This window comes from Rattus norvegicus, chromosome 1 (assembly GCF_036323735.1).
Source record: "Rattus norvegicus strain BN/NHsdMcwi chromosome 1, GRCr8, whole genome shotgun sequence".
Taxonomy (NCBI): Eukaryota; Metazoa; Chordata; class Mammalia; order Rodentia; family Muridae; genus Rattus; species Rattus norvegicus.
The window spans coordinates 246,531,615-246,555,196 of NC_086019.1; the positions used below are offsets into that span (position 1 = coordinate 246,531,615).

Genomic DNA, 23,582 nt, shown 5'->3' on the forward strand with positions numbered 1-23,582 from the left:
AATAGATTTCTAGAGTGGTGGTAACATTTTGCAATCCCACCAGCAATGGAGGAGTGTCACTCTTTCTCCACATCGTCACCACCTTGTGTTGTTACCTGAGGTTTTGGCCTTAGCCATCTGACTGGTGTAAAGTAGAATCACAAGGTCATTTTGATTTCCATTTCTCTCATCACTAAGGACTTTGAACATTTCTCTAGGTGCTTCTCTGCCATTCAAGATTCTTTTGTTGTGAATTGTCAGTTTAGTTTTATACCCCATTTTTGATTGGGTTATTTGTTTTTTTGGTGGTTAGCTCCTTGAGTTCTTTATGTGTTTTGGATATTAGCCCTTTATCAGATATGGGGTTAGTGAAGATGTTTTCCCAATCTGTAGGATGTTGATTTGTCTTATTGACTATGCCCTTTGTCTTACAGAAATTTTCCAGTTTCTTGATCTTAGAGTGAGCCATTGGAGTTCTGTTTAGCAATTTTCCCCCTGTGAAAGTAAGTTCAAGGCTCTTTCCCACTTTCTCTTCTATTAGATTCAGTGTGTCTAGTTTTATGTTGAAGTCCTTCATCCACTTGCACTTGACCTTTGTGTATAGTGAAAAATATGGGTCTATTTTCATTTTTTAGCATACAAACTGCCAGTTAGATCAGCACCATTTACTGAAGATGCTCCCCCCCCCATTGTATATTTTTGGTTTCTTTGTCAAATATCAAGTGTATGTAAGTGTGTGGTTTTATTTCTGGGTCTTCAATTTTAGTCCATTGATTAACCTTTGCGTCTCTGTACCAATACCATGCACTTTTTATCACTACTGCCTTGCAGTAGAGCTTGAGGTCAGAGATGGTGATTCACCCAGCAGTTCTTTTATTGTTAAGAATTGTTTTTTTGCTACTCTTGGATTTTTTGACTTTTCAGATGAATTTGATAATTGCTTTTTCCATGTGTTTGAAGAATTGTGTTGGGATTTTGATGTGGACTGCATTAAATCTGTAGATTGCCTTTGGTAGGGTGGCTATTTTTACTATGTTAATTCTGCCAATCCATGAGCATGGGAGATCTCTGAGGTCTCCGAGATCTCTGAGGTCTCTGAGGTCTCTGAGGTCTTCTTTCACTTCTTTCTTGAATTCTTATCATAATGATCTTTCAGTTGTTTGGTTAGAGTAGCACGAAGATATCTAATATCATCTGTGGCTATTGTGAAGGGAGTTGTGTCCCCCTTTTCCTCCAGTCCATTTATCATTTGCATAAAGGAAGGCTACTAATTTATTTCAGTTAATTTTATATCCGGCCACATTGCTGAAGTTATTTATCACATTGGGGCTCTTTCCAGATTCTGGCTATTATAAATTAGACTGATACAAACATAGTGGAGCATGTGTCTTTGTAGTAGTTTGGAGCTTCATTTGGGGATATAAACAGGTGTGGTATAGCTGGGTCCTCAGGCAGTGCAATGTCCAATGTTCTGAGGAAAGTCCAGACTGATTTCCAGAGATTGTACTAGTTTGAAATCCCACCAACAGTGTTCTTCTTTCTCCATATCCTCTCCAGCATCTGTTGTCACCTAAGTTTTGATTTTAGCCTTTCTGACTAGTATGAGGTGGAATCTCAGGGTTATTTTGATTTGCATTTCCATGATGACTAAGAATGTTGAACATTTCTTTAGGTACTTCTTAGTCATTCAATATTCCTCAGCTAAGAATACCTTGTTTAGCTCTGTTCCCCATTTTTAATAGGGTTATTTGGCTCTCTGGAGTATAACTTCTTGAGTTATTTGTATATATTGGATATTATCCCTCTATTGGATGTACGATTGGTAAAGATCTTTTCCCAATCTATTGGTTCCTAATGACAGTGTCATTTGCCTTACAGAAGCTTGGTAGTTGTATGAGGTCCTATTTGTTGATTCTTGATCTTAGAGATAAGTCATTGGTTTTTTGTTCAGGAAATTTTCCCCAGTGCCCATGTGCCCCAATTTTTCTTCTATTAGTTCGAATGTATCTGGTTTGAGGTTGAGGTCCTTTATCCATTTGGACTTAAGCTTCGTACAAGTCAGTAAGAATGGGTTGATTTACATTCTTCTACATGCTGACCTTCAGTACCATTTGTTGAAACTGCTATCTTTTTTCCGCTGGACAGTTTTAGCTCCTTTGTCAAATATCATGTGACTATAGGTGTGTGGGTTTCTTTCAATTCTATTCCACTGATCTACCTGCCTTTATCTGTACCTATACCATACAGTTATTTTTTTATCACTATTGCTATGTAATACTGCTTGAGGTTAGGGATGGTGATTCTCCCAGAATTTCTTTTATTGTTGTAGATAGTTTTTGCTATTCTAGGTTTTAGGTTATTTCAAATGAATTTTGCAAATTGCTCTTTCTAACTCTATGATGAATTGAGTTGGAATTTTGATGGGGATTGTATTGAATTTGTAGATTGCTTTTTGCAAAATGGCCATTTTAGTATATTAATCCTGCATTCCTTGAGCATTAGAAGTCTTTGCATTTTCTGAGATCGTCATCAGTTTCTTTCCTCAGAGATATGAAATTCTTGTCATATAGGTCTTTCACTTGCTTCATTAGAGTCACACCGAGGTATTTTTTATTTATAACTATTGTGAATGGTGTCATTTCCCTAATTTATTTCTCTGCCTGTTTATCCTTTGAGTAGAGGAAGGCTACTGATTTGTTTAAGTTAATTTTATACAAAGCCACTTTGCTTAAGTGGTTTATCAGGCTTAGTCATTCTCTGGTCGAACTTTTGGAGTCATTTAAGTATACTATCATATCATCTGCCAACAGTGACATTTTGACTTCTACCTTTGCAATTTGTATCCCTTTGACTCCTTTTTGTTGTCTGTTTCCTCTGGCTAGGATTTCAAGTACTATATTGAATAAGTAGGAAGGGAGTGGGCAGCCTTTCCTAGTCCCCTATATTAGTGGGATTTCCTCAAGTTTTTCTCCATTTAGTTTAATGTTGGCTACTGGTTTGCTGTATATTACATTTACTATGTTTAGGTATGGGCCTTGAATTCCTATTCTTTCCAGGACTTTTATCATGAAGGGGTGTTGAATTTTGTCAAATGCTTTCTCAACATCTAATGAAATGAACATGTGTTTTTTCCTTTGAGTTTATTTATATGGGGAATTACATTGATGGAATTCCATATATTGAACTATCTCTGCATCCCTGGGATGAAGCCTACATGATCATGATGGATGATCACTTTGATGTGTTCTTGGATTTGGTTTGTGAGAAGTGTTTTGAGGATTTTTTGCATCAATATTCATAAAGGAAATTGGTCTGAAGTACTCTTTCTTTGTGTGGTTTAGGTATAAGCCTAATTGTGGCTTCATAAAAGGAATTTAGTAGTGCTCCTTCTGTTTTTAGTTCATGGATAATTTGGACAGTATTGGTACGAGGTCTTCTATGAAGGTTGGATAGAATTCTGCTCTAAACCCATCTGGTCCTGGGCTCTTTTTGGTTGGGAAACTTTTAAGAACTGCTTCTATTTTTTTTTTTTAGGATTTATAGGATTGTTTAGATAGTTTATCTGATCCTTATTTAACTTTGGTACTTGGTATCTGTTTAGAAAGGACTGAAAGAGCTTGAAGGGGCTTGAGACCCCATATGAACAACAGTGCCAACCAACCAGAGCTTCCAGGGACTAAGCCACAACCCAAAGACTATACATGGACTGACCCTGGGCTCTTTATTAACTTGAGTATTTCTTATTTACATTTTGATTGTTATTCCCCTTCCCGGTTTCCAGGCCAACATCCCCCTAACCCCTCCCTTTCCCCTTCTGTATGGGTGTTCCCCTCCCCATCCTCCCCCCATTACCACCCTTCCCCCCAACTCTCACGTTCACTGGGGGTTCAGTCTTGGCAGGACCAAGGACTTCCCCTCCCACTGGTGCTCTTAATAGGCTATTCATTGCTACCTATGAGGTTGGAACCCAGGGTCAGTCCATGTATAGTCTTTGGATAGTGGCTTAGTCCTGGAAGCTCTGGTTGGTTGGCATTGTTGTTCATATGGGGTCTTGAGCCGCTTCAAGCTCTTTCAGTCCTTTCTAAGATTATTTCTCCCTGTTTATTTCTGATTTGGGTAATTTGGATACACCCTCTGTGCCCTCTGGTTAGTCTGGCTATGGATTTATCTCTCTTGTTGATTTTCTCAAAGAACCAGCTCCTGGTTTTGTTTACTCTTTATATAGTCCTTTTTGTTTCTACTTGGTCAGTTTCAGCCCCGAGTTTGAGTATTTCCTGCCTTCTACTCCTCTTGCATTTGCTTCTTTTTGTTCTAGAGCTTTTACATTTGCTGTCAATTTGCTAATGTATGCTCTCTCCTGTTTCTTTTTGGAGGCACTCAGAGCTATGAGTTTTCCTCTTAGCCATACTTTCATTGTGTCCCATAAGTTTGAGTATGTTATGCCTTCATTGTCACTAAATTCTAAAAAGTCTTTAATTTCTTTCTTTATTTCTTCCTTGATCAAGTTATCATTGAGTAGGCCATTGTTCAATGTCCATGTATATGTTGGTTTTCTCTCTTTATTGTTGTTATTGAAGACCAGCTTTAGTCTGTGGTGATCTTATAGGATGCATTGGATTATTTCAATCTCCTTGTATCTGTTGAGGCCTGTTTTGTGACCGATTATATGGTCAATTTGGAGAAGGTATCATGAGTTGCTGAGAAGAAGGTATATCCTTTTGTTTTAGGATGAAATGTTCTATAAATATCTGTTAAATCCATTGGGTTCATAACTTCTGTTAGTTTCTCTATGTCTCTGTTTAGTTTCTGTTTCCATGATCTGTACATTAATGAGAGTGAGGTGTTGAAATCTCCTTCTATTATGTGTGGGGTGAAATATGTGCTTCCATGATTATAAAGTGTCTTTCCGCATCTTTCTTGATAACTTTTGGTTAAAAGTTGATTTTATTCAATATTAAAATGACTACTCCAGCTTGTTTCTTCGGACCATTTGCTTGCAAAGTTTTTTCCAGCCTTTTAGTCTGAGGTAGTGTCTGTCTTTGAGATGTGTTTTCTCTATGCAGCAAAATGTTGGGTCCTCTTTACATCTCTGGTCTGTTAGTCTATGTTTTTATTAGGGAATTTAGTTTATTGATGGGTTTATCATGAAATATCTTGGTTTTTCCTTCTATGTTAATTGAGAGTTTTGCTGGATACAGTAGCCTGGGCTGGGATTTGTGTTCTCTTAGGGTCTGTATGATATCTGCCCAGGATCTTCTGGCTTTCATAGTCACTGGTTAAAGTCTCATGTAATTCTGATAGTTCTGCCTTTATATGTTACTTGACCTTTTTCCACTCCTGATTTTAATATTCTTCTTTTGTTTTGTACATTTGGTGTTTTGACTTTCATCTGACAGGAGGAATTTTTTTTTCTGGTCCAATTTATTTCAAGTTCTGTATGCTTCTTGTTTGTTTATGGGCATCTCTTTCTTTAGGTTAGGGAAGTTATTTTCTATCATTTTGTTGAAGATATTTACTGGCTCTTAAGTTGGGAGTCTTAGCTCTCTTCTATACCTATTATCTTTAGGTTTGATCTTCTCATTGTGTCCTGGATTTTCTGAATGTTTTGGATTAGGACGTTTTTTCATTTTACATTATCTTTGATGGTTGTGTCAATGCTTTCTATGTTATCTTCTGCCCCTGGGATTCTCTCCTCTATCTCTTGTATTCTGTTGGTGATGCTTGTGTGTATGACTACTGATCTCTTTCATAGTTTTCAATCTCCAGTGTTGTCTCTCTTCATGATTTTTTATTGTTTCTATTCACCCTTTTAAACCCCGGATGGTTTTGTTCAATTCCTTCACCTGTTTTCTTGTGTTTTCCTGTAATTTTTAAAGGGATTTTTGTGTTTCATCTTGGCTTCTACATGTTTACCTGTGTTGTTCTGTATTTTTTAAAGGGAGTTATTTATGGCCTTGTTAAAGTCCTCTATCATCATCATGAGATGTGATTTTAAATCCAAATATTGCCATTTCGGTGTGTTTGGATATCCAGTATTTGCTTTGTTGGGGTAACAGGGCTCTGATTATCCTAAGCATTCTTGCTTTCTGTTGCTTAGGTTCCTGCCCTTGCCTCTCTCCATTAGGTGGTCTCTGGTGTTAGCTGGCCTTGCTCTTTCTGACAGAGGCTTGACCCTCCTGTAGACATGTTTTCTTCCAGCCAGATCTGGGTAGAAAGAGCTGTGGGACTGTTCATCTCTGGGTGCAGGCAGAAACAAGTAGGGTCTTGCCCCAGAGTGCTCCTGGGTTTGTTTGTCCTGAGGGCTCTAGGTGGGTCACTTGGAGCAGAAGATTGGTCTTACCTCTGCTCTTAGACAGACAGGTAGATCAGTGGAATAGAATTGAAGACCCAGAAATGAGCCTACACATATGATCACTTGATATTTGACAAAAGAGCTCAAACCATATAGTGGAAAAAAACAGCATTTTCAACAAATGGTGCTAGTTCAATCGAAGGTAAGAATGTAGAAGAATACTAATTGATCCATTCTTTTTTCCATATACAAATCTTAAGTCCAAGTAGATTAAGGACATCCACATAAAACCAGATACACTAAAACTAATAGAAGAAAAATTTGGGAAGAGCCTTGAACACATAGGCATAGGGGAAAATATCCTGAACAAAACACCAATGGCTTATGATCTAAGATCAAGAATTGACAAATGGGACCTCATAATACTGCAAAGCTTCTGTAAGGCAAAAGACACTGTCATTAGAACAAAACAGCAACCATATATTGGGAAATGATATTTACCAATTCTACATCCAACAGACAGCTAATATTCAATATATACAAAGACTCAAGAATTTAGACTCCAGAGAGTCAAATTACCCTATTAAAAATGGGGTACAGTGCTAAACAAGATATTCGCTGTTGAGGAACATCTAATGACTCAGAAATACATAAGGAAATGTTCAACATCCTTTGTCATCATGGAAATGCAAATCAAAACAAGCCTAAGATTCTACCTCAGACCAGTCAGAATGTGTAAGGTCAAAAACTCAAGTGACAACAGATGCTGGCAAGAATGTGGAGAAAGAGGAACACTCCTCCATTGTTGATGGGATTGAAAGCTGGTCAAACCATTCTGGATATTAGTGTGGAGCCTTCTCAAAAAATTGGACATTTTACCACCTGAGGACCCAGCTATTCCACTCCTGGACATATACCCAAATGGTGCTTGATATACAACAAGAACACATAGTCTACTCTGTTCATAGCAGCTTTATTTATAAGAGCTAGAAGGTGGAAAGAACCCAGATGCCCTTGAACAGTGGAATGAATACAGAAAATGTGGTACATTTACAGAATGGAGTACTACTCATTTACCAAAACTATGAATTCATGAAATTCATAGGCAAATGAATGGAACTAGAAAATATCCTGAGTGAGGTAACCCAATCATAAAAAACACACAGGGTATGCACTCACTGATAAATGAATATTAGCCCAAAAGCTCAAATTACCTATGATACAATCCACAGAGCACATGAAGTTCAGGAAGGAAGACAAAAGTTTGGATGCTTCTGTCTGTCTTAAAAATATTCATCGGAGGAGATATGGAGACAAAGTTTGGAGCAGAGACTGAAGGAATAGTAGACAGTATTGCTGAAGCCACGAAGTGCATGCCGACAGGAGCCTGGTATATCTGTCTCCTGAGAAGCTCAGCCAGAATGTGACAAATACAGAGGTGAATGATAGAAGCAAACCATTGACCTGAGAAAGGGGTCCACGTTGGAGGAGTTAGAGAAAGGGTGGAAGGAGTTGAAGGGGCTGGCAGCCCCATTAGAACAACAATACCAACCAATCAGAGCTCCCAGGAAGAAAATCACTACCCAAAGACTACCCATGGACAGACCCATGGCTCCAGCTTTATATGTAGCAGAGGATGGTCTTGTTGGGCACAATGAAAGGAGAAGCCATTGGTCCTTGCAAGGCTGAACCCTCCTTCCCCAAGTGTAGGGGAGTATCAGGGCAGGGAGGAGGGCAGGGGGTGGCTGGAGAGGGGGAACACACTTATAATGGGAGAGGGCGGGATAGGGGGCTTATAGATGGGAAACAGCGAAAGAGAATAACATTTGAAGGCAAATAAAAAATATCCAGGGTGGGGGGAGGACCAGCTAGAAGTGGATTGGTATTCAGCATGTGGGGTTTTGTGGCCATGGTGAGTCCCAGAGTCCAAGGCCCCCAGCAGCATCTGTGGGATTTCGGGGCTGAATTCATACAAAATGTTAAATGCAGTGGATCCTTTGGAATGTCTCAGGGTATAGCCTCTTCTGGGGAGCAGACTAGCTAGCAGTCTGTCCCAGCAGAAAAGAGGAGGTGGCAGAGGCTATCCGGTTTTGTTTTTGTTTTGTTTTTTCTTATTCCAAATATATTTGCAAATTGTTCTTTCTTACTCCATGAAGAATTGAGTTGGAAATTTGATGGGGATTGCTTTGAATCTGTAGATTGCTTTTAGCAAGGTGCCAGTTTTTACTAGATTAATGCTGCCAATCCATGAGCATGGGAGATCTTTTCAGTTTCTGAGATCTTCAATTTCTTTCTTCAGAGACTTGAAGTTTTTTTGTCATAGGATCTTTCACTTGCTTGGTTAGAGTCACACCCAGGTATTTTATATTATTTGTGACTATTGTGAAAGCTGTCACTTCCCTCATTTCTTTCTTAGCTTGTTTATCCTTTTGAGCAGAGGAAGGCTACTGTTTTATTTGAGTCAAGTTTTGTCCAGCCAATTTGTTGAAGTTGTTTATCATGTTTAACAGTTTCTGATGTAATTTTCTGGGGTCGTACATATATTATCATTTCATTGCAAATATTGAAATTTTAACATTTACCTTTCCAATCTGCGTCCCTTTGATTTCCTTTTGTTGTATAATTTCTCTGGGTAGGACTTCAAGTGCTATATTAAATAGGTAGGGAGAGATTAGGCAGCCTTGTCTAGTCACTGATTTTAGTGGCATGGCTTCAAGTTTCTCTCTTGATGTTGGCCACTGGTTGGCTGTATATTACTTTTACTATGTTTAGGTATGGGCCTTGAATTCTTTATCGTTCCAAGACTTTTATCATGATGGAGTGTTGAATTTTGTCAAATGCTTTCTCAGCAGTTAATGAAAGCATCATGTGGTATTTTTTCTTTGAGTTTGTTTTATAGTGGATCACATTAATGGATTTCTGTATATTGAACTATCCCTGTATCCCTGGGATGAAGCCTACTTGATCATGATGGATGATCATTTTGTTGTGTTCTTGGATTCAATTTGAGAGAATTTTATTGAGTATTTTTGCATCAGTATTCATAAGAGAAATTGGCCCAAAGTTCTCTTTCTTTGTTGGGTCTTTGTTGTCATTTAATTATAAACGTAATTGTGGCTTCATAGAATGAATTGAATATTATTTCTTCTGTTGCTATTTTATGGAATAATTTGGGAGTATTAGTATTAGGACTTATTTGATGGTCTGATAGAATTCTGCACTAAACTGATCTGGTCTGGGGCTTCTTTTTGATTGGGAGGCTTTTTTTTCCATGTGGAGAGGTTTAATGAGAGAAGAAGAAGAGAGAAGAGGAAAGGAGGCTAGCCATGGGCATATGGGGGAGGGGGAGGGAGTATGGGGAGAAAAGAGACAAGGAAGAGCAGAGAAGAACAGAGAGAACAAGTCGGGAGACATTTTTAATGACTGCTTCTATTCCTTTAGGGATTATGGGAGTGTTTAGATGGTTTATCTGATTCTGATTTAACTGGTGTCTGTCCAGGATATTTTCCATTTCCTCCAGATTTTCCAATTTTGTTGAGTATAGACTTTTGTAGTAGGATCTGTTGATTTTTTTCAACTTTTTCCTGGTTTCTGTTGTTTGTCTCCCTCTTCATTTCTGATTATGTTAATTTGGATACACTCTCTGTGCTCTCTGATTAATCTGGCTAAGGGTTTATCTATCTTGTCAAGTTTCTCAAAGAACCAGCTCCTGGTTTTGTTGATTTTGTTTCTATTCAGTTGATTTCAGCCCTGAATTCGATTGTTTCCTGTCATTACTCCTCTTGGGTTTATTTGTTTCTTTTTGTTCTAGAACTTTTAGGTGTGCTGTCAAGCTGATAATGTATGTTCTCTCCTGTTTCATTTTGGAGGCACTCACAGCTATAAGTTTTCCTCTTAGCACTACTTTCATTGTGTCCCATAAATTTGGGCATGCTGTGACTTCATTTCTATTGAGTTCTAAAAAGTCTAAAAAGTCTTCATTTTCTTTATTTCTTCCTTGACTAAGTTATCATTGAGTAGAATGTATTCAGCTTCCATGGACTTTCTGTTGATTGAAGAACAGCCTTATTCCATGGTCATCTGATAGGATGCATGGGATTATTTCAATCTTCTTATATTTGTTGAGACCTGTTTTGGGACTGATTATATGATCAATTTTGGAGAAAGTCTTATGATATTCTGAGAAGAAAGTATATTCTTTTGTTATAGCATGAAATGTTCTATAGGTATCTGTTAAAACCATTTGGTTCATAACTTCTGTTCCTTTCACTGTATCTCTGTTCAATTTCTGTTTCCATGATCTATCCATTGATGAGAGTGGAATGTTGAAGTCTCCAACTATTATTGTTTGAGGTACATTCTGTTCTTTTATCTTTAGTAAAGTTTCTTTTATGAATGTGGTTGCCATTGCATTGGGATAATAGTTGTCTAGAATTGAGAGTTCAGCTTGATGGATTTTTCCTTTGATGAATTTGAAATGTCCTTCCTTATCTTTTTTAATAACTTTTCTTTGAAAATAGATCATATTCAATATTAGAATAGCTGCTTCAACTTTTTTGAGGGGACCATTTGATTGGAAAATGTATTTTCCAGTCTTTTACTCTGAGATAGTGTCTGTTTTTCTCACCGTGCTTTGTTTTTTGTATGGAGCAAAATGCTGTGTCCTGTTAATTTATCCAGTTTGTTAGTCTATGTCTTTTTTTTTTTTTTACCTAACATTTTTTCCCTCTTTATTAAATTGGGTATTTCTTATTTACATTTCAATTGTTATTCCATTTCCAGATTTCCAGGCCAACATCCCCCTAATCCCTCCTCCTCCCCTTCTATATGGGTGTTTCACTTCTCATGCTCCCCACTTAACTGCCCTCCCCAACCATCCTGTTCACTGGGGGTTCAGTCTTGGCAGGACAAAGGGATTCCCCTTCCACTGGTGCCCTTACTAGGTTATCCATTGCTACTTATGAGGTTGGAGCCCAGGGTCATTCCACGTATAGTCTTTGGGTAGTTGCTTAGTCCCTGGAAGCTCTGTTTGGTTGGCATTGATATTCATATAGGGTCTCAAGCCCCTTAAAGCTCTCTCAGTCCTTCTTCTGAATCCTTCAATGGGGGTCCCGTTCTCAGTTCCATGGTTTGCTGCTGTCAGTCACCTGTGTATTTGATGTATTCTGGCTGTGTCTCTCGTTAGAGATCTACATCTGGTTCCTGTCAGCCTGCACTTCTTTCCTTCATCCATCTTGTCTAATTGGGTGGCTGTATATGTATGGGCCACATGTGGGGCAGGCTCTGAATGGGCATTCCTTCAGCCTCTGTTCTAAACTTTGCTTCCCTATTCCCTGCCAAGGGTATTCTTGTTCCCTTTTTAAAGAAGGAGTGAAGCATTTGATTATTTCCTTCCTTCTACTCCTCCTGGGTGTATTTGCTTCTTTTTGTTCTAGAGCTTTTAGGTGTGCTGTCAAGCTGCTTATATATGCTCTCTCCTGTTTCTTTCTGCAGGCACTCAGAGCTATGAGCTTTCCTCTTATCACAGCTTTCATTGTGTCCCATAAGTTTGGGTATGTTGTACCTTCATTTTCATTAAATTCTAAAAAGTCTTTAATTTCTTTCTTTATTTCTTCCTTGACCAGGTTATCATTGAGTAAAGCATTGTTCAACTTCCACGTATATGTGTTCTTCCCTTATTGTTATTGAAGACCAGCTTTAGCCTGCGGTGGTCTGATAGGACACATGGGATTATTTATATGCTTCTGAATCTGTTGAGGCCTTTTTATGACAGATTATATGGTCAATTTTGGAGAAAGTACCATGAGGTGGTGAGAAGAAGGTATATCCTTTTGTTTTAGGATAAAATGTTCTATACACACCTGTTAAGTCCATTTGGTTCATGATTTCTCTTAGTATGTCTATGTCTCTGTTTAATTTCTATTTCCCTGATCTGTCCATTGATGAGAGTGGGGTGTTGAAATCTCCTACTATTACTGCATGAGGTGCAATGTGTGCTTTGAGCTTTAGTAAGGTTTCTTTTATTTATGTAGGTGCCCTTGTATTTGGAGCATAGAAATTTAGGATTGAGAGTTCATCTTGGTGGATTTTTCTTTTGATGAATATGAAGTGTCCTTCCTTATCTTTTTTGATGACTTTTGGTTGAAAATCTATTTTATTCGATATTAGAATGTCTACTCCAGCTTGTTTCTTCAGACCATTTTCTTTGAAAGTTGTTTTCCAGCCTTTTACTCTGAGGTAGTGTCTATCATTGTCTCTGAGATGTGTTTTCGGTAGGCATCAAAATGTTTGATCCTCATTGCATATCCAGTTTTTTTTTTATTAACTTGAGTATTTCTTATATACATTTCAAGTGTTATTCCCTTTCCCGGTTTCCAGGCAAACATCCCCCTCCCCGCTCCCCTTCCTTATGGGTGTTCCCCTCCCAACCCTCCCCCCATTGCCGCCCTCCCACCATAGACTAGTTCACTGGGGGTTCAGTCTTAGCAGGACCCAGGGCTTCCCCTTCCACTGGTGCTCTTACTAGGATATTCATTGCTTCCTATGGGGTCAGAGTCCAGGGTCAGTCCATGTATAGTCTTTAGGTAGTGGCTTAGTCCCTGGAAGCTCTGGTTGCTTGACATTGTTGTACTTTTGGGGTCTCGAGCCCCTTCAAGCTCTTCCAGTTCTTTCTCTGATTCCTTCAATAGGGGACCTATTCTCAGTTCAGTGGTTTGCTGCTGGCATTCGCCTCTGTATTTGCTGTATTCTGGCTGTGTCTCTCAGGAGCGATCTACATCCGGCTCCTATCGGCCTGCACTTCTTTGCTTCATCCATCTTGTCTAATTGGATGGCTGTATATGTATGGGCCACATGTGGGGCAGGCTCTAAATGGGTGTTCCTTCAGTCTCTGTTTTAATCTTTGCCTCTCCCTTCCCTGCCAAGGGTATTCTTTTTCCTCATTTAAAGAAGGAGTGAAGCATTCACATTTTGATCATCCATCTTGAGTTTCGTTTGTTCTAGGGATCTAGGGTAATTCAAGCATTTGGGCTAATAGCCACTTATCAATGAGTGCATACCATGTATGTCTTTCTGTGATTGGGTTAGCTCACTCAGGATGATATTTTCCAGTTCCAACCATTTGCCTACGAATTTCATAAACTCGTTGTTTTTGATAGCTGAGTAATATTCCATTGTGTAGATGTACCACATTTTCTGTATCCATTCCTCTGTTGAAGGGCATCTGGGTTCTTTCCATTTTCTGGCTATTATAAATAAGGCTGCGATGAACATAGTGGAGCACGTGTCTCTTTTATATGTTGAGGCATCTTTTGGGTATATGCCCAAGAGAGGTATAGCTGGATCCTCAGGCAGTTCAATGTCCAATTTTCTGAGGAACCTCCAGACTGATTTCTAGAATGGTTTTACCAGTCTGCAATCCCACCAACAATGGAGGAGTGTTCCTCTTTCTCCACATCCTCGCCAGCATCTGCTGTCACCTGAGTTTTTGATCTTAGCCATTCTCACTGGTGTGAGGTGAAATCTCAGGGTTGTTTTGATTTGCATTTCCCTTATGACTAAAGATGCTGAACATTTCTTTAGGTGTTTCTCAGCCATTCGGCATTCCTCAGCTGTGAATTCTTTGTTTAGCTCTGAACCCCATTTTTTAATAGGGTTATTTGTTTCCCTGCGGTCTAACTTCTTGAGTTCTTTGTATATTTTGGATATAAGGCCTCTATCTGTTGTAGGATTGGTAAAGATCTTTTCCCAATCTATTGGTTGCCGTTTTGTCCTAACCACAGTGTCCTTTGCCTTACAGAAGCTTTGCAGTTTTATGAGATCCCATTTGTCGATTCTTGATCTTAGAGCATAAGCCATTGGTGTTTTGTTCAGGAAATTTTTTCCAGTGCCTATGTGACCCAGATGCTTCCCTAGTTTTTCTTCTATTAGTTTGAGTGTGTCTGGTTTGATGTGGAGGTCCTTGATCCACTTGGACTTAAGCTTTGTACAGGGTGATAAGCATGGATCGATCTGCATTCTTCTACATGTTGCCCTCCAGTTGAACCAGCACCATTTGCTGAAAATGCTATCCTTTTTTCATTGGATGGTTTTGGCTCCTTTGTCAAAAATCAAGTGACCATAGGTGTGTGGGTTCATTTCTGGGTCTTCAATTCTATTCCATTGGTCTATCTGTCTGTCTCTGTACCAATACCATGCAGTTTTTATCACTATTGCTCTGTAATACTGCTTGAGTTCAGGGATAGTGATTCCCCCTGAAGTCCTTTTATTGTTGAGGATAGCTTTAGCTATCCTGGGTTTTTTGTTATTCCAGATGAATTTGCAAATTGTTCTGTCTAACTCTTTGAAGAATTGGATTGGTATTTTGATGGGGATAGCATTGAATCTGTAGATTGCTTTTGGTAAAATGGCCATTTTTACTATATTAATCCTGCCAATCCATGAGCATGGGAGATCTTTCCATCTTCTGAGGTCTTCTTCAATTTCTTTCCTCAGTGTCTTGAAGTTCTTATTGTACAGATCTTTTACTTGCTTGGTTAAAGTCACACCGAGGTACTTTATATTATTTGGGTCTATTATGAAGGGTGTCGTTTCCCTAATTTCTTTCTCGGCTTGTTTCTCTTTTGTATAGAGGAAGGCAACTGATTTATTTGAGTTAATTTTATACCCAGCCACTTTGCTGAAGTTGTTTATCAGCTTTAGTAGTTCTCTGGTGGAACTTTTGGGATCACTTAAATATACTATCATGTCATCTGCAAATAGTGATATTTTGACCTCTTCTTTTCCGATCTGTATCCCCTTGATCTCCTTTTGTTGTCTGATTGCTCTGGCTAGAACTTCAAGAACTATATTGAATAAGTAGGGAGAGAGTGGGCAGCCTTGTCTAGTCCCTGATTTTAGTGGGATTGCTTAAGTTTCTCTCCATTTAGTTTAATGTTAGCAACTGGTTTGCTGTATATGGCTTTTACTATGTTTAGATATGGGCCTTGAATTCCTATTCTTTCCAGGACTTTTATCATGAAGGGGTGTTGAATTTTGTCAAATGCTTTCTCAGCATCTAATGAAATGATCATGTGGTTCTGTTCTTTCAGTTTGTTTATATAATGGATCACGTTGATGGTTTTCCCTATATTAAACCATCCCTGCATGCCTGGGATGAAGCCTACTTGGTCATGGTGGATGATTGTTTTGATGTGCTCTTGAATTCGGTTTGCCAGAATTTTATTGAGTATTTTTGCGTCGATATTCATAAGGGAAATTGGTCTGAAGTTCTCTTTCTTTGTTGTGTCTTTGTGTGGTTTAGGTATAAGAGTAATTGTGGCTTTGTAGAAGGAATTCGGTAGTGCTCCATCTGTTTCAATTTTGTGGAATAGTTTGGATAATATTGGTATGAGGTCTTGTATGAAGGTTTGAGAGAATTCTGCACTAAACCCGTCTGGACCTGGGCTCTTTTTGGTTGGGAGACCTTTAATGACTGCTTCTATTTCCTTAGGACTTATGGGGTTGTTTAACTGGTTTATCTGTTCCTGATTTAACTTCGGTACCTGGTATCTGTCTAGGAAATTGTACATTTCCTGAAGATTTTCAAGTTTTGTTGAATATAGGTTTTTATTGTAAGATCTGATGATTTTTTGAATTTCCTTTGATTCTGTAGTTATGTCTCCCTTTTCATTTCTGTTTTTGTTAATTTGGACGCACTCTCTGTGTCCTCTCGTTAGTCTGGCTAAGGGTTTATCTATCTTGTTGATTTTCTCAAAGAACCAACTTTTGGTTCTGTTGATTCTTTCTATGGTCCTTTTTGTTTCTACTTGGTTGATTTCAGTTCTGAGTTTGATTATTTCCTGCCTTCTACTCCTCCTGGGTGTATTTGCTTCTTTTTGTTCTAGAGCTTTTAGGTGTGCTGTCAAGCTGCTGACATATGCTCTTTCCTGTTTCTTTCTGCAGGCACTCAGCTCTATGAGTTTTCCTCTTAGCACAGCTTTCATTGTGTCCCATAAGTTTCGGTATGTTGTATCTTCATTTTCATTAAATTCTAAAAAGTTTTTAATTTCTTTCTTTATTTCTTCCTTGACCAGGTTATCATTGAGTAGAGCATTGTTCAGTTTCCACGTATATGTGGGCATTCTTCCCTTATTGTTATTGAAGACCAGTTTTAGGCCGTGGTGGTCCAATTGCACGCATGGGATTATTTCTATCTTTCTGTACCTGTTGAGGCCCGTTTTTTGACCAATTATATGGTCAATTTTGGAGAAAGTACCATGAGGAGCTGAGAAGAAGGTATATCCTTTTGCTTTAGGATAGAATGTTCTATAAATATCCGTTAAGTCCATTTGGCTCATGACTTCTTAGTCTGTCGACATCACTGTTTAATTTCTGTTTCCATGATCTGTCCATTGATGAGAGTGGGGTGTTGAAATCTCCCACTATTATTGTGTGAGGTGCAATGTGTGTTTTGAGCTTTAGTAAGGTTTCTTTTACGTATGTAGGTGCCCTTGTATTTGGGGCATAGATATTTAGGATTGAGAGTTCATCTTGGTGGATTTTTCCTTTGATGAATATGAAGTGTCCTTCCTTATCTTTTTTGTTGACTTTTAGTTGGAAATTGATTTTATTTGATATTAGAACGGCTACTCCAGCTTGCTTCTTCTGACCATTTGCTTGGAAAGTTGTTTTCCAGCCTTTCACTCTGAGGTAGTGTCTGTCTTTTTCTCTGAGGTGTGTTTCCTGTAGGCAGCAGAATGCAGGGTCCTCGTTGCGTATCCAGTTTGTTAATCTATGTCTTTTTATTGGGGAGTTGAGGCCATTGATATTGAGAGATATTAAGGAATAGTGATTATTGCTTCCCTTTATATTCATATTTGGATGTGAGGTTATGTTTGTGTGCTTTCATTCTCTTTGTTTTGTTGCCAAGACGATTAGTTTCTTGTTTCTTCTAGGGTACAGCTTGCCTCCTTATGTTGGGCTTTTCTATTTATTATCCTTTGTAGTGCTGGATTTGTAGAAAGATATTGTGTAAATTTGGTTTTGTCATGGAATATCTTGGTTTCTCCATCAATGTTAATTGAGAGTTTTGCTGGATACAGTAACCTGGGCTGGCATTTGTGTTCTCTTAGGGTCTGTATGACATCAGTCCAGGATCTTCTGGCCTTCATAGTTTCTGGCGAGAAGTGTGGTGTGATTCTGATAGGTCTGCTTTTATATGTTACTTGACCTTTTTCCCTTCCTGCTTTTAATATTCTTTCTTTATTTTGTGCGTTTGGTGTTTTGACAATTATGTGACGGGAGGTGTTTCTTTTCTGGTCCAATCTATTTGGAGTTCTGTAGGCTTCTTGTATGTCTATGGGTATCTCTTTTTTTAGGTTAGGGAAGTTTTCTTCTATGATTTTGTTGAAGATATTTACTGGTCCTTTGAGCTGGGAGTCTTCCCTCTCTTCTATACCTATTATCCTTAGGTTTGATCTTCTCATTGAGTCCTGGATTTCCTGTATGTTTTGGACCAGTAGCTTTTTCTGCTTTACATTATCTTTGACAGTTGAGTCAATGATTTCTATGGAATCTTCTGCTCCTGAGATTCTCTCTTCCATCTCTTGTATTCTGTTGGTGAAGCTTGTATCTACAGCTCCTTGTCTCTTCTTTTGGTTTTCTATATCCAGGGTTGTTTCCATGTGTTCTTTCTTGATTGCTTCTATTTCCATTTTTAATTCCTTCAAATGTTTGATTGTGTTTTCCTGTAATTCTTTCAGGGATTTTTGTGTCTCCTCTCTATGGGCTTCTACTTTTTTATTTATGTTTTTCCTGGAATTCTTTCAGGCATTTTTGCGATTCCTCTCTGTAGGCTTCTACTTGTTCTCTAAGGGAGTTCTTCACGTCTTTCTTGAAGTCCTCCAGCATCATGATCAAAAATGATTTTGAAACTAGATCTTGCTTTTCTGGTGTGTTTGGATATTCCATGTTTGTTTTGATGGGAGAATTGGGCTCCGATGGTGCCATGTAATCTTGGTTTCTGTTGCTTGCGTTCCTGCGCTTGCCTCTCGCCATCAGATTATCTCTAGTGTTACTTTGTTCTGCTATTTCTGACAGTGGCTAGACTGTCCTATAAGCCTGTGTGTCAGGAGTGCTGTAGACCTGTTTTCCTTTCTTTCAGTCAGTTATGGGGACAGAGTGTTCTGTTTTCGGGCGTGTAGTTTTTCCTCTCTACAGGTCTTCAGCTCTTCCTGTGGGCCTGTGTCTTGAGTTCACCAGGCAGCTTTCTTGCAGCAGAAAATTTGGTCTTACCTGTGGTCCCGAGGCTCATGTTCGCTCGTGGGGGTGCTGCCCACGGGCTCTCTGCAGTGGCAGCAACCAGGAAGACCTGTGCCGCCCCTTCCGGGAGCTTCAGTGCACCAGGGTTCCACATGGTCTTTGGCTTTTTCCTCTGGCGTCTGAGATGTGTGTGCAGAGAGCAGTCTCTTCTGGTTTCCCAGGCTTGTCTGCCTCTCTGAAGGTTTAGCTCTCCCTCCCACGGAATTTGGGTGCAGAGAACTGTTTATCCGGTCTGTTTCCTTCAGGTTCTGGCGGTGTCTCAGGCAGGCGTCCTGCCGCTCCTGGGCCCTCCCCCACGGGAGCCCAGAGGCCTTATACAGTTTCCTCTTGGGCCAGGGATGTGGGCAGGGGTTAGCAGTGTTGGTGGTCTCTTCCGCTCTGCAGCCTCAGGAGTGCCCACCTGACCAGGCATTTGGGTCTCTCTCTCACGGGGTCTGGGAGCAGAGAGCTGCTGCGGGCCGGGATCCGCGGGTGTCGCATATCCAGTTTGTTAATCTGTGTCTTTTTATTGAGGAATTGACTCCATTGATGTTGAGAGATATTAAGTAATAGTGATTGTTGATTCCTGTTATATTCATGTTTGGATGTTAGATTATGCTTCTGTGCTTGTGTTCTGTTTGTTTTGCTGCAGAACTATTAGTTTCTTGATTTTTCTAGGGTATAGCTTGCCTCCTTGTGTTGGGCTTTACCATTTATTATCCTTTGTAGCGCTGGATTTGCAGAAAGACACTGTGTAAATTTGGTTTTGTCATGGAATTTCTTGGTTTCTCCATCTATGTTAATTAAGAGTTTTGCTGGATACAGTAACCTGGGCTGGCATTTGTGCTCTCTTAAGGTGTGTTTTACATCTATCCAGGATCTTCTGGCTTTCACAGTCTCTGGTGAGAAGTTTGGTGTAATTCTGATATGTCTGCCTTTATATGTTATTTGACCTTTTTCCCTTACTGCTTTTAATATTCTTTCTTTGTTTTGTGCATTTGCTGTTTTGACTATTATGTGATGGGAGGAGTTTCTTTTCTGGTCCAATCTATTTGGAATTCTGTAGGCTTCTTGTATGTTTATGGGCATCTCTTGCTTTAGGTTAGGGAAGTTTTCTTCTATGATTTTGTTGAAGATATTTCCAGGTCCTTTGATTTGGGAATCTTCAATCTCTTCTATACCTATTATCCTTAGGTTTGATCTTCTCATTGTGTCCTGGATTTCTTGTATGTTTTGGATCAGTAGCTTTTTCTGTTTTACATTATCTTTGACAGTTGAGTTGATGATTTTTATGGAATCTTCTGCTCCTGAGATTCTCTCTTCTATCTCTTGCATTCTGTTGGTGATACTTGTATCTATGGCTCCTTGTCTCTTCCTTTGGTGTTCTATATCCAGGGTTGTCTCCCTTTGTGTTTTCTTTATCACTTCTATTTCCATTTTTATTTCTTTCATTTGTTTGATTGTGTTTTCCTGTAATTCTTTCAGGGATTTTTGCATTTACCGTCTATAGGCTTCTGCTTGTTTATTTGTGTTTTCCTGCATTTCTCTAAGGGAGTTCTTCATGTCTTTCTTGAAGTCCTCCATCTTCATGATCAAATGTAATGTTAAATTCAGATCTTGCTTTTCTGATGTGTTTGGATACTCAGTGTTTGCTTTGGTGGGAGAATTGGGCTCCGATGAAGCCATGTAGTCTTAGTTTCTGTTGCTTGGGTACCTGTGCTTGCCTCTTTCCATCACATTGTCTCTGGTGTTACCTTTTTCTGCTATTTCTGACAGTGGTTAGACAGTCCTGTAGGCCTGTTTGTCAGGAGTGCTGTAGACCTGTTTTCCTGTTCTCTTTCAGCCAGTTATGGGAACAGAGTGTTCTGCTTTCAGGTGTGTAGTCTTTCCTGTCTACTGGTCTTCAAGTGTTCCTGTGGGCGTGTGTCCTGAGTCTACCAGGCAGGTCAGTGTGAGCAGAAAAGTTGATCTTTTCTCTGGTCTCAGGCCTGGTGTCACTTCTCACACCTGGTTTCAACTCTCAGTGGGGGCAGCCACTAGAAGGTCCTGCCCCCCCTTCACTTGGGACCCTGTGCACAGGGGGCCCAGTTGGTGCCAGGCATTGTCCTCTAGAGTCAGAATTGTGGGCAGTGAGTAGTTTCCTCTGGCTTCCCAGGCATGTCTGCCCCTCTGAAAGTCTAGCTCTCCCTCCCAAGGGTTTTGGGTGCCGGGAGCTGTTTGACCAGGTCTTTTCAGATCCAGATGCTGTCTGGACTTCAGCATTGAGTGCCCCTATCTTCCTGTTTCCAGAGGCCCTATACAGTTTCCTCTTTGGCCAAGAATGTGGGCAAGGGTGGGCAGTACTGGTGTTCCTTCCTGCCCTGCAGTCTCTGGAGTGCCTACCTTTCTGGGCAGTGAGCTCTCTGCTCCCAAAACCCTTGGGAGCAGAGAGCTCTGGGCCGGGATCAGTGAGGTTTGGGTCCCAGCTAGAAAGCGGAAGTGCCCGGTCCCAGAGGCATTTTGCCTTTGAGAGTCCTGAGTCCACCAGGCTGGTCACTTGGAGCAGAAAAGTTGGTCTTACCTCTGGTCTTGAGCCTGGAGTTGCTTCTCTGAGCCAGTGTTTCAGCTCTCCGTGAAGGCAGCAACCAGAAGGGCCCGCCCCGCCTTTGCTCAGGACCCTGTGCATAGGGGGCCCAGATGGTGCTAGGTGTTTTCCTCTAGTGTCAGAAATGTGGGCAGAAAGTAGTCTACTCTGGCTTCCTAGGCGTGTCTGCCCCTCTGAAGGTCTAGCTCTCCTTCCCACGGGATTTGGGTGCAGGGAGCTGTTTGACTGGGTCCCTTCAGATTCGGGTGATGTCTGGGCCACAGCATTGAGTGACCCTATCTTACTGTTCCCAGAGGCCCTATACAGTTTCCTCTTGGGCCAGGGATGTGGGCAAGGGTGGGCAGTACTGAAAGTCTCTCCTGCCCTGCAGTCTCAGGAGTTCCCACCTATCTGACTGGTGAACTCTCTCTCCCATGGGTTTTGGGAGGAAGGAATTGTGCTTTTTTTTGGTTTTTTGAAAGAACTTTACTTTCGTGCCTTTCCTAGCATGTAGTTTTCCTGCTTTTGTTGGAGTTTTCAATCTATTTGAAGCTCCCACATCGACCAGCAAGGAAGACGCAATACCGTTGGATTCTTCTCAACAGCCTTTATTGCAGGAACACCTTATTCTTGATATGGGGGACCCCGAGGAACAAAGGCACTCGCCTTAAATACAAGACAGACAATGGCTGTAAACTTGTCCTCTGGGGATTGGTGGAGTATGAAATACCTTATTAGCATGTATTGGCCTTGTAAATGCCAGAGGAAGGCCAAAGACACGGCTATAATGGTTGTAATACCACAAACAACCACTAGATGTCAGTGTCATCTTTAGCCGCTCCCAACACTATTATTCTTTGTAGGGATGGATTTGTGTAAAGATACTGTGTAAATTTTGTTTTGCCATGGAATATCTTGGTTTCCTCATTCATGTTAATTGAGAATTTTGCCTGGGTTGGTATTTGTGTTCTATTAGGTTCTGTGTGACATCTGACCAGGATCTTCTGGCTTTTAGAATCTCTGGTAAGAATTATGGTGTATTTCTGACATGTCTGTATTTATATGTTAAGTGACTCCTTTTCCCTTACTGCTTTTAATTTTTTTTTTTTTGCATTTGGTGGTTAGATTATTATGTGAGAGTAAGGGATTATTTTCTGGTTCAATCTGTTTGGCTTTCTTTAGGTCTCTTGTATGTTCATGGGCATCTCTTTCTTAAGGTTAGGGACATTTTCTTCTATCATTTTGTTCAAGATATTTACTGGCCCTTTAAGTTGGGAATCTTCACTGTCTTCTATACCTATTATAATTAGGTTTGGTCTTCTCATTGTTTCCTGGATTTTCTGGATGTTTTGGGTTAGGAGCTCTTTGCATTTTGCATTTTCTTTCACTGTTGTGTCAATGTTTTTTTATGAAAATGTTGCACCTGAGATTCACTCTTTTACCTTGCTGATGGAGACTAGAAAGATCCTTACCTCAGTTACTCTGTGGTTCCTGATCTGTGTGGTCTCCTAGTTGGTCATTCTTTGGCCATTTTTTGTAGCAAAATATTTGTCTAACATGTGAACTTAGGGGCAAAACACTCCTGAGAGACCAGCTCTCTGAGAGGTGCTTGTGTCTGTAGTGTTGTGCCACAGTGTTAACTCTGGGGTGCAGATGGATACCGGAAGGCTCCCTACTAAAAGTCTTATTCCATATTTCCATAGACATTTTTACAAGCAAAAATTTCTATGTAAAGCATAAATTCACTTATCAGGGTGGATAACATTATTTATATTTGTATTTACTTTTTCTGTCCAAGATATACTGTACTATAAGTTGCACATACATGCATTCTGTGTTTTAAACTTCTATCATTTTCTTTTGTAGATTTGCAATAATTTTCCTGCTATCATTGATTATTTACCAGGAAGACACAGAAAATTACTTAAAAATTTTGCCTTTGCAAAACATTACTTTTTGGCCAAAGTAATACAGCATCAAGAGTCACTGGATATTAACAATCCTCGGGACTTTATTGATTGTTTCCTGATCAAGATGGAGCAGGTAAAATGTTAATAAAACTCCAATTTAGTTATTTGACTGCTTGAGCATGTTTTGTTCCATGAATTGTCTGTGTTTACAGGGACATTTAAATGGTTCAGACTGGCAATTTTTGACAAGCACTTTATGTGCCTAATGTGTATATGAATTTTCAGTAAACATTCCAGACATTACAAAGTTCAGTAATTTGATTATATTGGCCGTATTTTGTAGACAAAAATAACCTTAAAGAGTCATAGGATGCAATGTGTCCATAAAATGGATATATTTCCAAAATTCTCAGAAAATGTCATGTCATATAATAGAGATGAATACTGTCTTTGTAGACAATATATCAAAACTTAGAAAAGCAGTTCAAGATAGGCAGACTAACTACAACATCTGCAGGTGGAATTTTAAGATACCAAATCTTATAATATTAGCTGTGTA

General features: G+C 39.6%; 1 protein-coding gene across 2 annotated transcripts in view; it reads left to right on the top strand.

The window, feature by feature from the left end:
- Window positions 1-23,582, top strand: part of Cyp2c66 (cytochrome P450, family 2, subfamily c, polypeptide 66) — a 91,312-nt gene that overhangs the window by 40,727 nt on the left and 27,003 nt on the right. For both annotated transcript variants that reach the window (XM_039096704.2, XM_063280340.1), the window contains one exon: window positions 22,980-23,156. In XM_039096704.2, the coding sequence (XP_038952632.1) occupies window positions 22,980-23,156 (177 nt within the window). The remainder of the gene's footprint in view (window positions 1-22,979; window positions 23,157-23,582) is intronic.